Here is a 13,431-nt window from a genome sequence, read left to right as displayed (position 1 = left end):
CAAGAAGGCCTGCACAATGAGAACTCTTTCTCTGGATTGGTTCCATCAATGCTTTGTGTCTGAAGGCAGAAAGTACCTTGCCAGTAAGGGACTATCTTTTAAAGTGCTTTTGATTTTAGACATTGCCCCTAGCCGCTCAGAACTCTAAGAGTTCAACATTGATGGTGTGGAAGTGGCCTACTTATCCCCAAACACAACATCTCTACTTCAGTTACTAGATCAGAGAATCGTAAGAACTTTTAAATCTCATTACACACAATACTCTATGGAAGGGATTGTCAATGCTGTGGAAGAGAGCCCTGATAGAACATCATAAAAGTCTGGAAGGATTATACCACTGAAGATGCCATTATTATAGAAAAACCTGTGAAAGTCATCAAGCTCAGAATGATACATTTCTGCTGGAGAAAACTGTATTCAGATGTTGTGCCTAACTTCACAGGATTTACAACAGAGCAATGGAGGAAATCATGAGATTGTGGATATGGCAAAAAAAGGTGAGGATGAAGGGTTTTAAGATACTGATCTTGGAGAAATTCAAGAGCTAATAAACACCACACCAGAGGAGTTAACAGAAGATGACTTGATGGAGATGAGTGTTTCTGATCCAGGGCCAGATGATGAGGAAGAAGACCTAGAAGAAACAGTGTCAGAAAACAATTGACATTAGATGCTCTGCCAGAAGGGTTCTGATTATTCAAGACTGCTTTTCACTTCCTTAATGGCATGGGCACTGCAGCTAAAGCAAATGTTGGAAGAAGTATTGGTTCCATATAGAAACATTTTGAGAGAAACGAAAAAGCAAAAAAATCAGAAATTATGATATATTTCCTCAAAGTTACACTGAGTGTGCCTGTCTCTCCTGCTTCCCCTTCCACCTTCTCTGTCTCTGCCACCTCTGAGACAAGACCAACCCTGCCTCTTCCTACTCTACCTCAGACTACTCAACATGAGGATGAGGATGAAGACCTATATGATGATCTACTTCCACTTAATGAATAGCGAATATCTTTTCTCTTCCTTATGATTTTCTTAACATTTTCTTTTCTCTGGCTTTATTGTAAGAATACAGTATATAATACATATAACATACAAAATCTGTATTAGTTGACTATATTGTCAGTAAGGCTTATGGTCAACAGTAGCTATTAGCAGTTAAGTTTTTGGGAAGTCAAAAGTGACACGTGGATATGTGACTGTGAGTGAGGGTTGTTCAAGAGTCAACTATATATCAACCCATTTAATCTGGTTAACAATCAGTTCTTCATAGTTTCTATGCTATTCTCCTCCTTGTTAGTTCAGATCTGTCCTCAGACAAAAGCATTTCTCCTGTATTTAGTTTGGCAATCCATACATTGTTAATAGTATAATTTTAAAAATACCTCTTTGAAGATGATTGACTTAAATTGTGAGTTAAAACCTCAACCTTAGCTATCATTAATCATTCAGGTTTTACAGTGTATCTACACTCAACTCTTAATTAACCCCCAATCCATTATATTTTAATTAGAAATTGCAGTCAACTCTCCGATATGCTTTTGTCCATTGTGCATGTTGCTTTGGGCTGCCTGTTGGCATTAATCATGCTGTTGATTTAACCTGATGCTTACTGTTGCTGCCTGTCCTTCAGATTCATGTAAACTGCAACCTAGCAGGAATTGGAAGGGAAGTCTAGTTACCGAAAAGACCTTTAAATCATTGAATTCAATTCTCTTTACCTTTTAATTTAGATATAAAAGATTAAGCAGAGAGAGCTTAGCTATGCTTATGTTCACCTGAGAAATGGCACTTATATTGTTTGAAGATATGGAATATCCTTTCTCTTACCTGAACTGCATACTAGCCTAAATGTGGTAGAGATTAAAAGAAACAATGCAAAACAAAACAAAAAAATCTATAAGAAACAATATCTATACTTCAAGCCCTAATCACCTGTCAGGAAGAGAATATATAATGACATGAAAAAAAAACTGTACAAGACAGTGTATTATTTAAGTGTCATATAAGCTAGTATCTGCTATGAGAATGGAGAAGGATGGTCAAAGGGGGAACTTTATGCAGGAGGAACTAGAGTTGGTTTTTGAAGGCCAAGGTATTTTTAGAGACAGCAGGCAAGGCATCTCAGGCCAAAGGAACAGAAGCTTTCTGATGAAAGTTGGCCAAGTTAGAGAATGTTTAACAAGTTCAGTGTTTTGAAAACATAAAATATGTATTTATTTTGATAAGGTTTTTATGAGAGTCGTAGAGTGTGTTCTCTCATGTTTGAGATACTTTATAAGTAAATTGTTTAAAAAATGCTAAAATCAAGCATTTCATAAATTCATGGCCAGAGTGTGAAGTGGGAATGGCAGGCACCTGTCCAGGCAGTGCAGAGAAGTGGGAACACCAGGAGAGTCTCAGCTGCCTAAGGTCTTGGACATGTATGTTGGTTGTAGCCCTTGGCCTGTCTAATGTTTAGAATGTAAAGTGCAACTTAGCACTTTTTCAGACCTAAGTTAGATACAGTTATACAACAAATATTTATTATACCTGTTATGTGCCAGCCTTTTTTCTGAGTCCTTGATTATAAAGTAACCAAAATATGTATATGCATCCCAAAAGTTATAACAGCACAATCATTTAAAATAAATATTTGTTTTCTGTAACTTCTTGTCTATATTTGATTTATTTAGATTTTGTCTGTAATTTTTAACTTAATTGTCTAGTGATTGGGCAGCATATCTAGTCAGTTTGTGTATATCATCCTATATAAAATAATGTTAGAGATATAGATGTATAGCTTATAGTAGTAACAGGAATAGTTCAGATTAGAACTGTTTCATTTTTACAATGAAGAAAACAAAAAAATTTTTTTTTTCATAATGGCTTGGAAATTGTGTTCTGTTTCTTTGTTGGAGGAAAAAAGGACTTGAGGTGGGTGGATCAGCGTGCAGTGACAGAAGTCTTTCAAAGGCTTTTTTTCCCCTTCTTCTGTTAACTTTATGTGTTACTTTTTATGCTGGCTTCTCTTTCTAGAGAAGTCCCTGCTGTGTTTCTTTTTTTTCCCTGCAAAGGCAAGGAAGGGTAATATAAAAATCAGGGGAAAAAAGGTGAGGGGAGAACCTTTCCTATTTATTTCTTTCTGTACTTTTGCTATATGATATGGAAATGGATGGTTGATAAATTAGAACATGAAAATGACTGTACTACACTGTACTATTAATAGCAAAATGAGCAAAAGTAGAAAAGGAGAGTTCTAAGAAAATGTAAAGGTGATGGGGAAGATGGCCACAGAAGAAAAAGTGTGGAGAAGAAGGACAGTGACAATAAGCTATAGTTAGAGAATCTATTGCCTTGATTAAAAGGCTAAGATTTAAATCGTCCTTCCATGTTCTCATCTCCTCAGGGAATCTTAGGGAAAAAGGAATAAAATAATCATTGACTCTCATTCCCAGGTCATTTTGCTTTTTATCAGAGTTTCTGACTGAGCATGGAACACTTCTCAGACTTCCATCTCCTTAAGTGGCAGAACATGTGAAAAAGACTCATGGGCTGGCCAGCAAGATCCTATTTGTCCCCTTTGTCTACTGCTGGACTCAACACTTTACTCCTGTATATACCTGGACCATATCTCTAAATCTGCTTGCCCTCTTGGCTGAGCTGACTCCTACCTGTCTCTGTCCTCAGTTTTCATCCAGTATTCTGAAAGCAGAATGCATTTGTAATGATAGTACAGTTCTGGGTTTAGGGTTTTATTGCCACAATTTAAAACTGAAACAACACTTATATAAAGATCAGGAAAGTAATACTATAATTGTATATCTCTTCCCCTCATGAATGTCAATCCATTTTAGAGACATATGGACTCCTCTTTTTAGAAAAGAGCAATGAATAATTTTCCTTTTGCTGTTTTTGCTAGAGGACATATGCAGAAGTCAAAACAACAGCAACAAGTGAGTGGAAAAAATCAGTTTGCAAAAGTGAAACTGATCTCTCTTGTTTTTTAAAATGGTGACAAAATGAATACTTGTAATAGGATTTTAGCTTCAGGAGGTCTTTATTAACACAGGACACAAAGTAAAATAAAGAGATCAGTTGTTTATTTTTACAAAACAGAAGTGGCTATGCAAGGGCTGGAGAGCACAGTGTTCTTTCTGGGGTAACAATCCCTTTCCCCAGCAGTAACAGCTCATTTTGTCCTGTTTCAGTAAAGTAATTTTAGTACTTTGGATCTTTGAAATTTATTCACAATAACAGTTTTATATTTCCAAGCACAGATTGTCATTGCCAGGAAAAAAAACAAGAAAAAAAACCTTAATTTCCCAGGTCATTTTGGGCCACTGTGGCTAGGTTCAGATTTTGTGTTGAGTTAAAGTAGAAGGAAAGGAAAAGAAAATGGTCTTAGAAATGTCAGACCTAGCATCCTGGGAAAGTTGTGATGTGTTTGTGCATGTGTATGTGTAGTGTATTTTTAAGCAATTGCAATTTTAAAACTTTATGACAAAAGGAATAGGAAGCAGTATAATTTTTGGAGAGACTATTCACTTATTATTGTGGCCTAAGGTAGTTCATTAGGAAAAATGGTTTCTTAAAAATATTACTGTGAATCTTGAAAAAAATCTGAATTTGTCAATTTCCAGTCAAAAATACTTTGGCTAACTAGCCATAGAAGGTCATAAAGTTTACTAAGGTGAAGTTTCCCAGTGGGAAGATAGATATTGGAGAAAATATAATTTGGAAGTATATTTAGATAGACATAGGTGTATCATATATAATTTATATATTATAAAGCCAGCATTTCTGATATTGCTCAATAAAATATCTTTATAGATTTATCTCTAATATTTTAGTGACAGATTGATTTTTACTTTTATTTTAAAATTAAACTTATTATTTTGAGATATTGTAGATTCACATGTGGTTGTAAGAAATAACACCACAAAATCCTGTGTATTCTTCACCCAGCTTCACCCAATGATAACATCTAGTAAAATTAAAGTATAATATCATAACCAGGATATTTGACAATTGATACAGTCAAGATACAGAACAGTTCCATCACAACAAGGATTCCTCATGTTGCCCTGTTATAACCATATTCACCTTAACTTCCCCAATCTCTTCCCTCTTCCCAATCCATGACTTTGATCTGGCCTCCAATAATTTTATTATTTCAAGAATGTTATATAAATGAAATCATGTAGTACGTAACCTTTTCAGATTAGCTATTTTCACTCTGTAATTCTCTGAAGCTTTAATCAAGTTATTGTGTGTATCAATAATTTATTACTTCTTATTGCTGAGTAGTATTTCATGGTATGAATATACTAGTTATGTAATCATTCACCTACCTGTTGAAGGGCATCTGGGTTTTATCCAGTTTTGGGGTGTTACATATGAAGCTGCTATAAACATTCGTTTATGTGAACATATGTTTTCATTTTCCTGGGATAATTGCCCATGAGTACAATAGCTAGGTTTTATGGTAATTGCGTGTTTAGTTTTTTAAGATACTGCTAAACTGTTTTCCAGAGTGACTGTACCATTTTACATTCTCACCTGTAACATATGAGTGATCCAGTTTCTCTACATCTTTATCAGCATTTGATATTATCACTGGTGTGAAGTGATATCTCTTTGTGGTTTGAATTTGCATTTTCTTAATGGCTTATCATGTTGAATATCTTTTCATGTGCTTATCATGAGCTTAGTTGGCATCTGTATATCCTCTTAGGTGAAATGTCTCCATGTCTTTTGCCCATTTACTAATTTTTTTTTTATTGTTGAGTTTTGAGAATTATTTATAATCTAGATCAGATACGTGATTTGCAGATATTTTCTCCTAGTCTGTGGCTTGTCTTTTCATTCTCTTCACAGGGTCTTTCGCAGAGCAAAAGTTTTTAATTTTGATGAAATCTAGGTATTAAATTTTCCATTTATAAATCCTGTTTTTGGTATGAAGTATAAGAAATACTGGCGTGGTCAGGTGCGGTGGCTCACACCTGTAATCCTAGTACTCTGGGAGGCCGAGGCGGGCGGATTGTTTGAACTTAGGTGTTTGAGACCGGCCTGAGCAAGAGCGGGACCCCGTCTCTACTAAAAAAATAGAAAGAAATTAGCTATACAACTAAAAATATATAGAAAATATTAGCCGGGCATGGTGGCGCAGCCCTGTAGTCCCAGCTACTTGGGAGGCTGAGGTAGAGGATTGCTTGAGCCCAGGAGTTTGAGGTTGCTGTGAGCCAGGCTGATGCCATGGCACTCTATTCTGGGCAACAGGGTGAGACTCTGTCTCAAAAAAAAAAAAAAAATACTGGCACAGATCCTGAAGATTGTCATTTTTTTAAATCATATTTTTATGTTTTGCATTTAAATACATGATTATATAAAGTGTGAAGTTTAGGTTGAGGTTCTTTTTTTTTTTAACCTGTGGATATCCAATTGTACCAGCACCATTTGTTGAAAAGGCTGTCTTTTCTTCATTAAATGGTTTTTACATCTTTTTCAAAATAAGCAGTTTGGCATATTTACATAGGTCTATTTCTGGGTTCTTTATTCTCTTGTATTGATCGATGTATCTGTCCTTCTACCAGTGCCTTCCAATCTTGATTACTATAGTAATACAGTATGTCTTGAAATGAGGTAGATTCTTCCCACTTTATCCTCCCTTTTCAGGATTATTTTAGCTATTCTAGTTACTTTGGCTTTCTATTATATATAAATTTGAGAATAATCCTGTCCATATAAAATATCTTGCTGGGAGTTTGTAGGAATTGCAATATCCCAATTTAGGGAGGATTGATATCTTTACTATTTTCAGTCTTTCAAACCATAAACATAGTATGTCTTTCCATTTATTTAGATCTTCTTCAGTGTATTTCATCAGCATTTTGTAGCTTTCAGCATACAAATCCTGTACATGTTTTATTATATCTATACTTAAGGACTTAATTTTTTTTTGATCAATTGTAATTAGTATTGGGGTTTTTTTTTGGCATTTTTAATTTCAGCGTTCATGTGCTCACTGGGAGTATATAGAAATACAGTTGATTATAGTTTATTTTTCTATGTGTATCTTATATCATGCAACCTTACTGAACTTATTAGTTCTAGGAGTTTTATTATAGACTTCTTGGTTTTCTATGTAGATAATTATGTCATCTCAAATAGGTGCAGTTTTATTTCTTCCTTCTAATATGCATAACTTTTGTAATATTTTCTCTTCTTCCCTTATTGCTCTGGTTAGATATTCCAGCATTATGTTGAATAAGGGCAGTGAGAGTAGACATCCTTGCCTTTTTCTTAGCCTTAAGGAAAAAGCACTTAGTCTTTTACTACTAGGTACAATGTAGCCGTAGGTGTTTTAGGAGATGCCCTTTACCAAATTAATTTTTAAATTATAGAGCAGCAAGTTGACTTAATGATGAGAAAGGGTACTGATGGCCTTATGAAGTGGTCAGGTGGTCTGTGTGACTAACAACTTGAAATGTCCACTGTCCTACCTCAAAATATTTCTCCTTATCTGAATGAAATTTACTTAGACACTCATTGTTTTGAGTAAAGGCATCTTTTTTCATGTAAAAATCTCTTAGAAGGATTAACATTTTATACTGCTGTTACTCTTACCTTTGTGGACTAGTTTATTTCTTTTCTCCTTGTCTAAGCACAAAAAGCATGGGATGGGTGGAAAAGAAAGAGGAACAATTTTGGAGCAGAGAAATGCCACAGTTGGGCAGCAGGAGGATACCGAGTGCCTTTTCTAGTTAAAGTATAGGCAGGAACTCTGAAAAGGATCTGAGGCCTAATTTAAATTTTTTTAAAAATTTCTATCATTTTGATATTAAATAACTATAATTTTAAAAGTATAAACATCACATTTGAGAAGTTTGTTTTGTAATGTATTTTCAAATGGTTCTACATTTGTTTAATATACTCCAATTGTTAATGTCTCCTCCAAAGTGAATCTCATAGAAAGCAAAAACACCCTGCTAATGATAGCCCTTTTGTCAAGAATGACAGCATGTCATTATTTTACTTTCAAAATGAGAAGATGATATAACACAAGTTATAAGAATGAAGCATAAATTATATTTCACAAAAAACCAGATAACTTTTACTTACTTCGTTTGGGAACATAATTACAGTATTTCATATTTTCTCAAGTTTCAAAAAAATGCCCTTATTAGTATATATAGACACTAAATTTGAAAGGGTTATTACATTTTTTCTGGTGTAGTTTGCTTACGGAAATTATTTACAATTTAATAGCATTGAACACTTTTGTGCAATATACTTATTTAACAGATCCCTTAGTGATTCAGACTGTACTAGGTGAAGTCAAGAGACAGCTCTTGTGGCAATTATTTTATAATTTTATTATCTTGTTTTCTAGATCATAAAGAATATCATGTTTTCTCTTTCTTTGCTTAACTTCTAGAAAACCTACTCTCTAAAATGTATTGCTTCACTTATTTCAGCTTTTCCTCCTCCCTTGCTATGATGAAATAACATTCTAATAGCTTTTACAATATGAAGTTTATACTAGTTCTGTTTTGTGCATCAGGCTGCAAATAGTATATACTCATCAAGAGTTTTCTTTATAATAAGAATAGTGTACTTTACCAGGAGAAGGGAAAAAACTATGATTAATAAGCAAAAGTTAAGGATGAAAATGTCTTGGAGTAAGCAATATGCTTTTCAAATTAACAGGAAGGAATCCAAACTCAAGATGAGATTTTAAGAAAATACCCATCTGTTCTGAATTAGTTCAAGTCTCTTGACCTGAGTAAATTATATTTCTGGGGGTGGATAGTATCTATGAATGGGATTGCTGAACCACTCTTGGTTATCTTTGAAGACATGTAGAAAGTAAGAGGATAATGTAAAAATGCCTTTCTATGTGTAAAATACCTGTAAATTACAATCTGTGAGCTTTATTTTAATCCTTGACAAGATTTTATAATATGTTATTAAAGGGTGGTTTGTGAGGATATATTAGAGAAAACAGTAGCCCTTGGGCCAATTTTATGTTCACTGAGAGCTGGCATGTAGGCCTTGCCAGTTCATTTTGTATAGGGTTACTAGACCCAGGAACTGATTAGGCATAGAGTATATGGACTTTATAAAAGCATTTGACAAAGCATGTCATAATATTCCTGAAGGTAGTATAAATAAATATAGGCTAGTTACAAAGATAATTGGATAGTTTAATATCAAGAAGAAGAGTTGTACCTGAAATATACTGAGTAATGAATTAGTATCAACCAAGGTGATATGACATGCTGTGGAGATCCGTCCTCAACTTTGTCATATTCAACATTTTAAAATCAATGAGTTAGATGGATAAAATGGCTTATAAGGATCAAATTTGCAAAAGACACAAAGCTTAGAATTTCCTGGATACAAAAAGTAGTAGCTAAAGGCAGAGCCTAAGACATATATATATATATTTACATTTATATTATAGTTCTGCACTTGGATCTGAAAAGCCAAATGCTTACATAATAAATTGAAAAGTATTGGTTTCAAGGAATGGGTAGCTTAAAGGAGAAGAGAGAAAATAGTAGAGGAAGATTGGGCATGGATCCTAAAGGACAATCAAGGCAGCTAGATCTTAAGAGGGACTGAAGTGAGGAACTGGAAGGTCATCAGGTATAAGATAGTGACTGATTCCATTTTTTTTCTCTCTTTCTCTCTCTGGAGCCACAGTGTCTTTGTCTCAGATTCTTTCTGTATGTCTACTCATTTTTCTCTCTCAGTCCAGTAATGTGGCTTACTCTGTATCTTGTACATAACCCTTTTCTCTTATGGCTGCCTCAAAAGTGACCTAAATACCTGGATCTTCAACATTTACAGGCCTAGTTGTCTCATCTCAGTTTAGGGCTTGGTGCTTCTGTGTCCAATACTGAATCCTGGGCCACTAATCAGCCATGGCTAGGATAGATGGGTAGAGGAAGTCATAGTCACCAAACAGCAGCAGCCAGGCCTCTGGAAAGTGGATTCTTTAAAAGGAGGAAATAGGTGAAAAGGGAATGCTTGGTATATTCAGTATAATGAAACGTGGGTTTTCACTGTAATATTTTTTTATTTAACATAAAAGCCAGTTATAGTATATAATTGCTAAAAATACAAAAGACCAATGTGATCTAAGTTTGCATTAGATGATATTACTGTTATTAATGATATTATTAATGAGATAGAATGTGAGAAGTTTGAGTCTTCTCTTACTCTGTTTTAGTGAGACCAACCAAGTTGAACTATTCTATTCTGGGCACCCTACTTTGAAACATATATTGAACACTGGAATAAGTTCAGAGAAATCTAGAATGAGGAAGAAACTAAGCTGAAGGAATTGGAAGTGTTGACCTGGAGAAGAGAAGACATGGATTGTTCCAGATGGCTGTCTTTAAATGTTAAAAAAACTTCTGTGGGAGAGAGGCCTGGGGGTTGGTCCATGTGGTTACTAAGGACTAGGACCAATGGATGCTCCAGGGAGACAGATTTGGGATAAGTGTGAGAAAGAATTTCCTGAGAGACAAAAGTGGCAGAGGTGGAACAGGCTGCTTTAGAAACTAGTTTCCAGCAGTTGGGATGTTAAAATAGAGGCTAAACAATAACATGTCTAGGTTGGAATAAACTCAATGAACCCATCTAGAACTTGAACCAGGTGCTCTTTATGATTTCTTTCAAACCTCATATTTTATGAACCTATAAATTTGATATCAGTGGCAATTAGATGATTGATATAGCCATTCATCTATATCCCATGGTGTTGTATTATGGTTTTTAATTTAGAATTTTTATTATTAAAGTTTAAATGAGCTAAATTTTACTTTATAAAAATTTATTTCTTCTAGCCAACATTTGTGTAATGGCATTGATAGGCAGATATGGTGGCAACCACTGTTAGTTACAGGAGCAGTTTTTACAGTCTCAAGGAAGATTGTATTAAGAGTAAATACTCCTTGAATAACATAAGCATTGATTTCAATTTAGTGCCCTGGAGCAAGTATCTTATGAAGCTGTCTCTTATCCTTTGTGAATAGCAAAACGAGCAGAGGTTACTTAAGAAAGAAAAATGAATTATCTCTCTCGCTTGACTTTGCTGAAATTCCATTTTTCACTGCCCATATGCTGGCCACTTTAACTGAAGAAAATAAGAAGGTTTAGCTGACCTACACCTGGGTAGATAAATATAACACAAATGGTTAAAGGCATAGGTGCTGGTTTAAAATAGACCTGGTTTTTAGTCCCAACTTCTCCACATATCAGCAGCTTATTTAACTTCAATAGTCTCAGGTTTTAAAAACTAATCCATAAAATGGGTATAAACATATGTACTAAGAGAAAGAACTGATTTAGGAAGATGAGATAAGGTTCAAAGTGTTTTTCCTATTTGTAGGTTTATGACAGAATGTTAAGTTCTATAAAAATCATAAATGCTGAAACCGAACAGGAACTTAGAGTTCATTTGGTCCAATGCCATAATTGTACAAAAGAGGAAAATAAGATCTGAAAAGGCCAAGAGGCATTTCCAGGATCACAGACAGCTGGCAATGAAAAGACAGAGATTTCCTTCCACTTCATGGAAAACTGATCTTAAAACAAGAATTGTAAAGATATTTTCACCATTTTAAGTTTTATTTTCTGGAAAATATTTCAAGAGTAAATCTTTCTTAGAGATACCATGGAGAAATAATTACTCTGAATAGTCTCCTAAGATTTTGTGTCAGAGTCAATATGCCAATTTAAAAAATTTTATGCAGATGTAGGCAATGTCATAATTATTGCTCCATGGCATAGTACACTATATATTCACTTCATTTGACCAGCATGGTTGCAATAACATTTTCTGTTGAGCTTTATTTTTCAGATTTTCAAAAATATCGTTGTAGTAAATGTATGTTCTATTTCCTAGATGTCACCTGAAGAAAAAGTTTGTAAGTATTGTGGAGTCAGCTATCTAATTCTGCATGAATTTAAGGCTATGGAAGAAAAAGTAAAAGCAATGGAAAAAGAGATGAAATTTTATCAAGGAAGTATAGAACGTGAAAAGATACTTCAAGAAAAACTACAGTCTCTTAGCCAAGATTTTGAACAGTACAAAATTAACAGTGAATCCAAAACACAAAGGTGGAGTATGTTTTTCTTTTCTATCATTTATTTAGTTTGAAAGAAAACTACAGAAAACAGACATTGTATGATTTTCTAGAATTTCTCTATATCAGGTATAATTTCTTTAATACATTTAAGTTCATTTATTCATTATATTAATGATTTTAAACATAATTATTAATTATAGTCAAGCATTCTTTTGAGGTATATGTTTACTGTCTGAATAATTAGAAACCAATTAATTCAATAACTATAAATTGAGATGGATCAAATTTACCCCCAGATACCTTACTTATTATTAATAGAAATATTTGTCTTTTAAAATCAGGTGAATTTTTTTTTTTAAAGAGACAAGATCTCACTCTGTCACCTAGCCTGGAATGGAGTGACATGATCTGAGTGACATGACCCTTTTCCTCAGGCTAAGGAGGTACAGGTAGAGGGTAGTCATGTAACTGAAATGATGCCAGTGAGACTCTCTCTTCTGGGATTTGAATCTTAAAGGAAATGATATAAGGAAGAAAATGTTGAGCTAATTCATCCCAAAGAGACTTCCCCAGAGCCCTAAGCTCTGTTTCTTATCCATTTTCAAAGCCAGGGTACTTAAGGTTTTTTTTCTTTCAATTAGCTACCACCTCATACTCTTCCAATAAATTCCTTTTTTTATTAATGTTAGTGTTAGAGTAAGTTTCTGTCATTTGCAACCCAAAGAACTTAGAATATTATTTAAATAGAATATTATTTAAAAATATATAGAGAGAAGGAGTACAAAAAATATAATAAAGTAAAAAAGATAAGCAACCATGAGAAAATATTCACAACAGATATAAACAAAGTATAATGCCAAAATTATATTAAAAATTCCTACAAATAAAATAAATAACCCATTAAACCTGGGCAATATATGTATGTAGGTAATCAATATAGGAAGAAATATAAATGTCTAATAAACATGAAAAAATGTTCAGCCTCACGAGCAAAATAGAAATACAAATTAGATAACCATTAAGCAACGTTTTTTTTTCACTCAAGAGATTGAGAAAAATTAAGAAGATTCCAATATTAACAAAATGTAGAAAAATGACCACTTCATAAACTACTGGAAAAATAAAAATACTATCTTCTCAAAAGACAATTTTGGTATAATACCTATCAAGATTTTATATTGGTATTTGCTTACTTTCAGCAATTTCACTTTTAGGAATTTATCCTATAGTAAAACATATGTTCACAAGAATATACATATAAAAAAAAGAATATACATATAAATACTGTAAGAATATACATATAAATACTGTAAGAATATACATATAAATACAGTATGTAATAATATGAATT

General features: G+C 33.7%; 1 protein-coding gene across 1 annotated transcript in view; it reads left to right on the top strand.

Moving 5' to 3' along the window:
* Positions 1-13,431, top strand: part of LEKR1 (leucine, glutamate and lysine rich 1) — a 185,005-nt gene that overhangs the window by 5,007 nt on the left and 166,567 nt on the right. The window contains exon 3 of the mRNA XM_076004425.1: positions 11,897-12,111. Within this exon, the coding sequence (XP_075860540.1) occupies positions 11,897-12,111 (215 nt within the window). The remainder of the gene's footprint in view (positions 1-11,896; positions 12,112-13,431) is intronic.

The sequence above is a fragment of the Microcebus murinus genome, chromosome 1 (assembly GCF_040939455.1).
Source record: "Microcebus murinus isolate Inina chromosome 1, M.murinus_Inina_mat1.0, whole genome shotgun sequence".
NCBI classification, from domain to species: domain Eukaryota; kingdom Metazoa; phylum Chordata; class Mammalia; order Primates; family Cheirogaleidae; genus Microcebus; species Microcebus murinus.
This window is presented reverse-complemented; position numbering and strand designations above follow the sequence as displayed.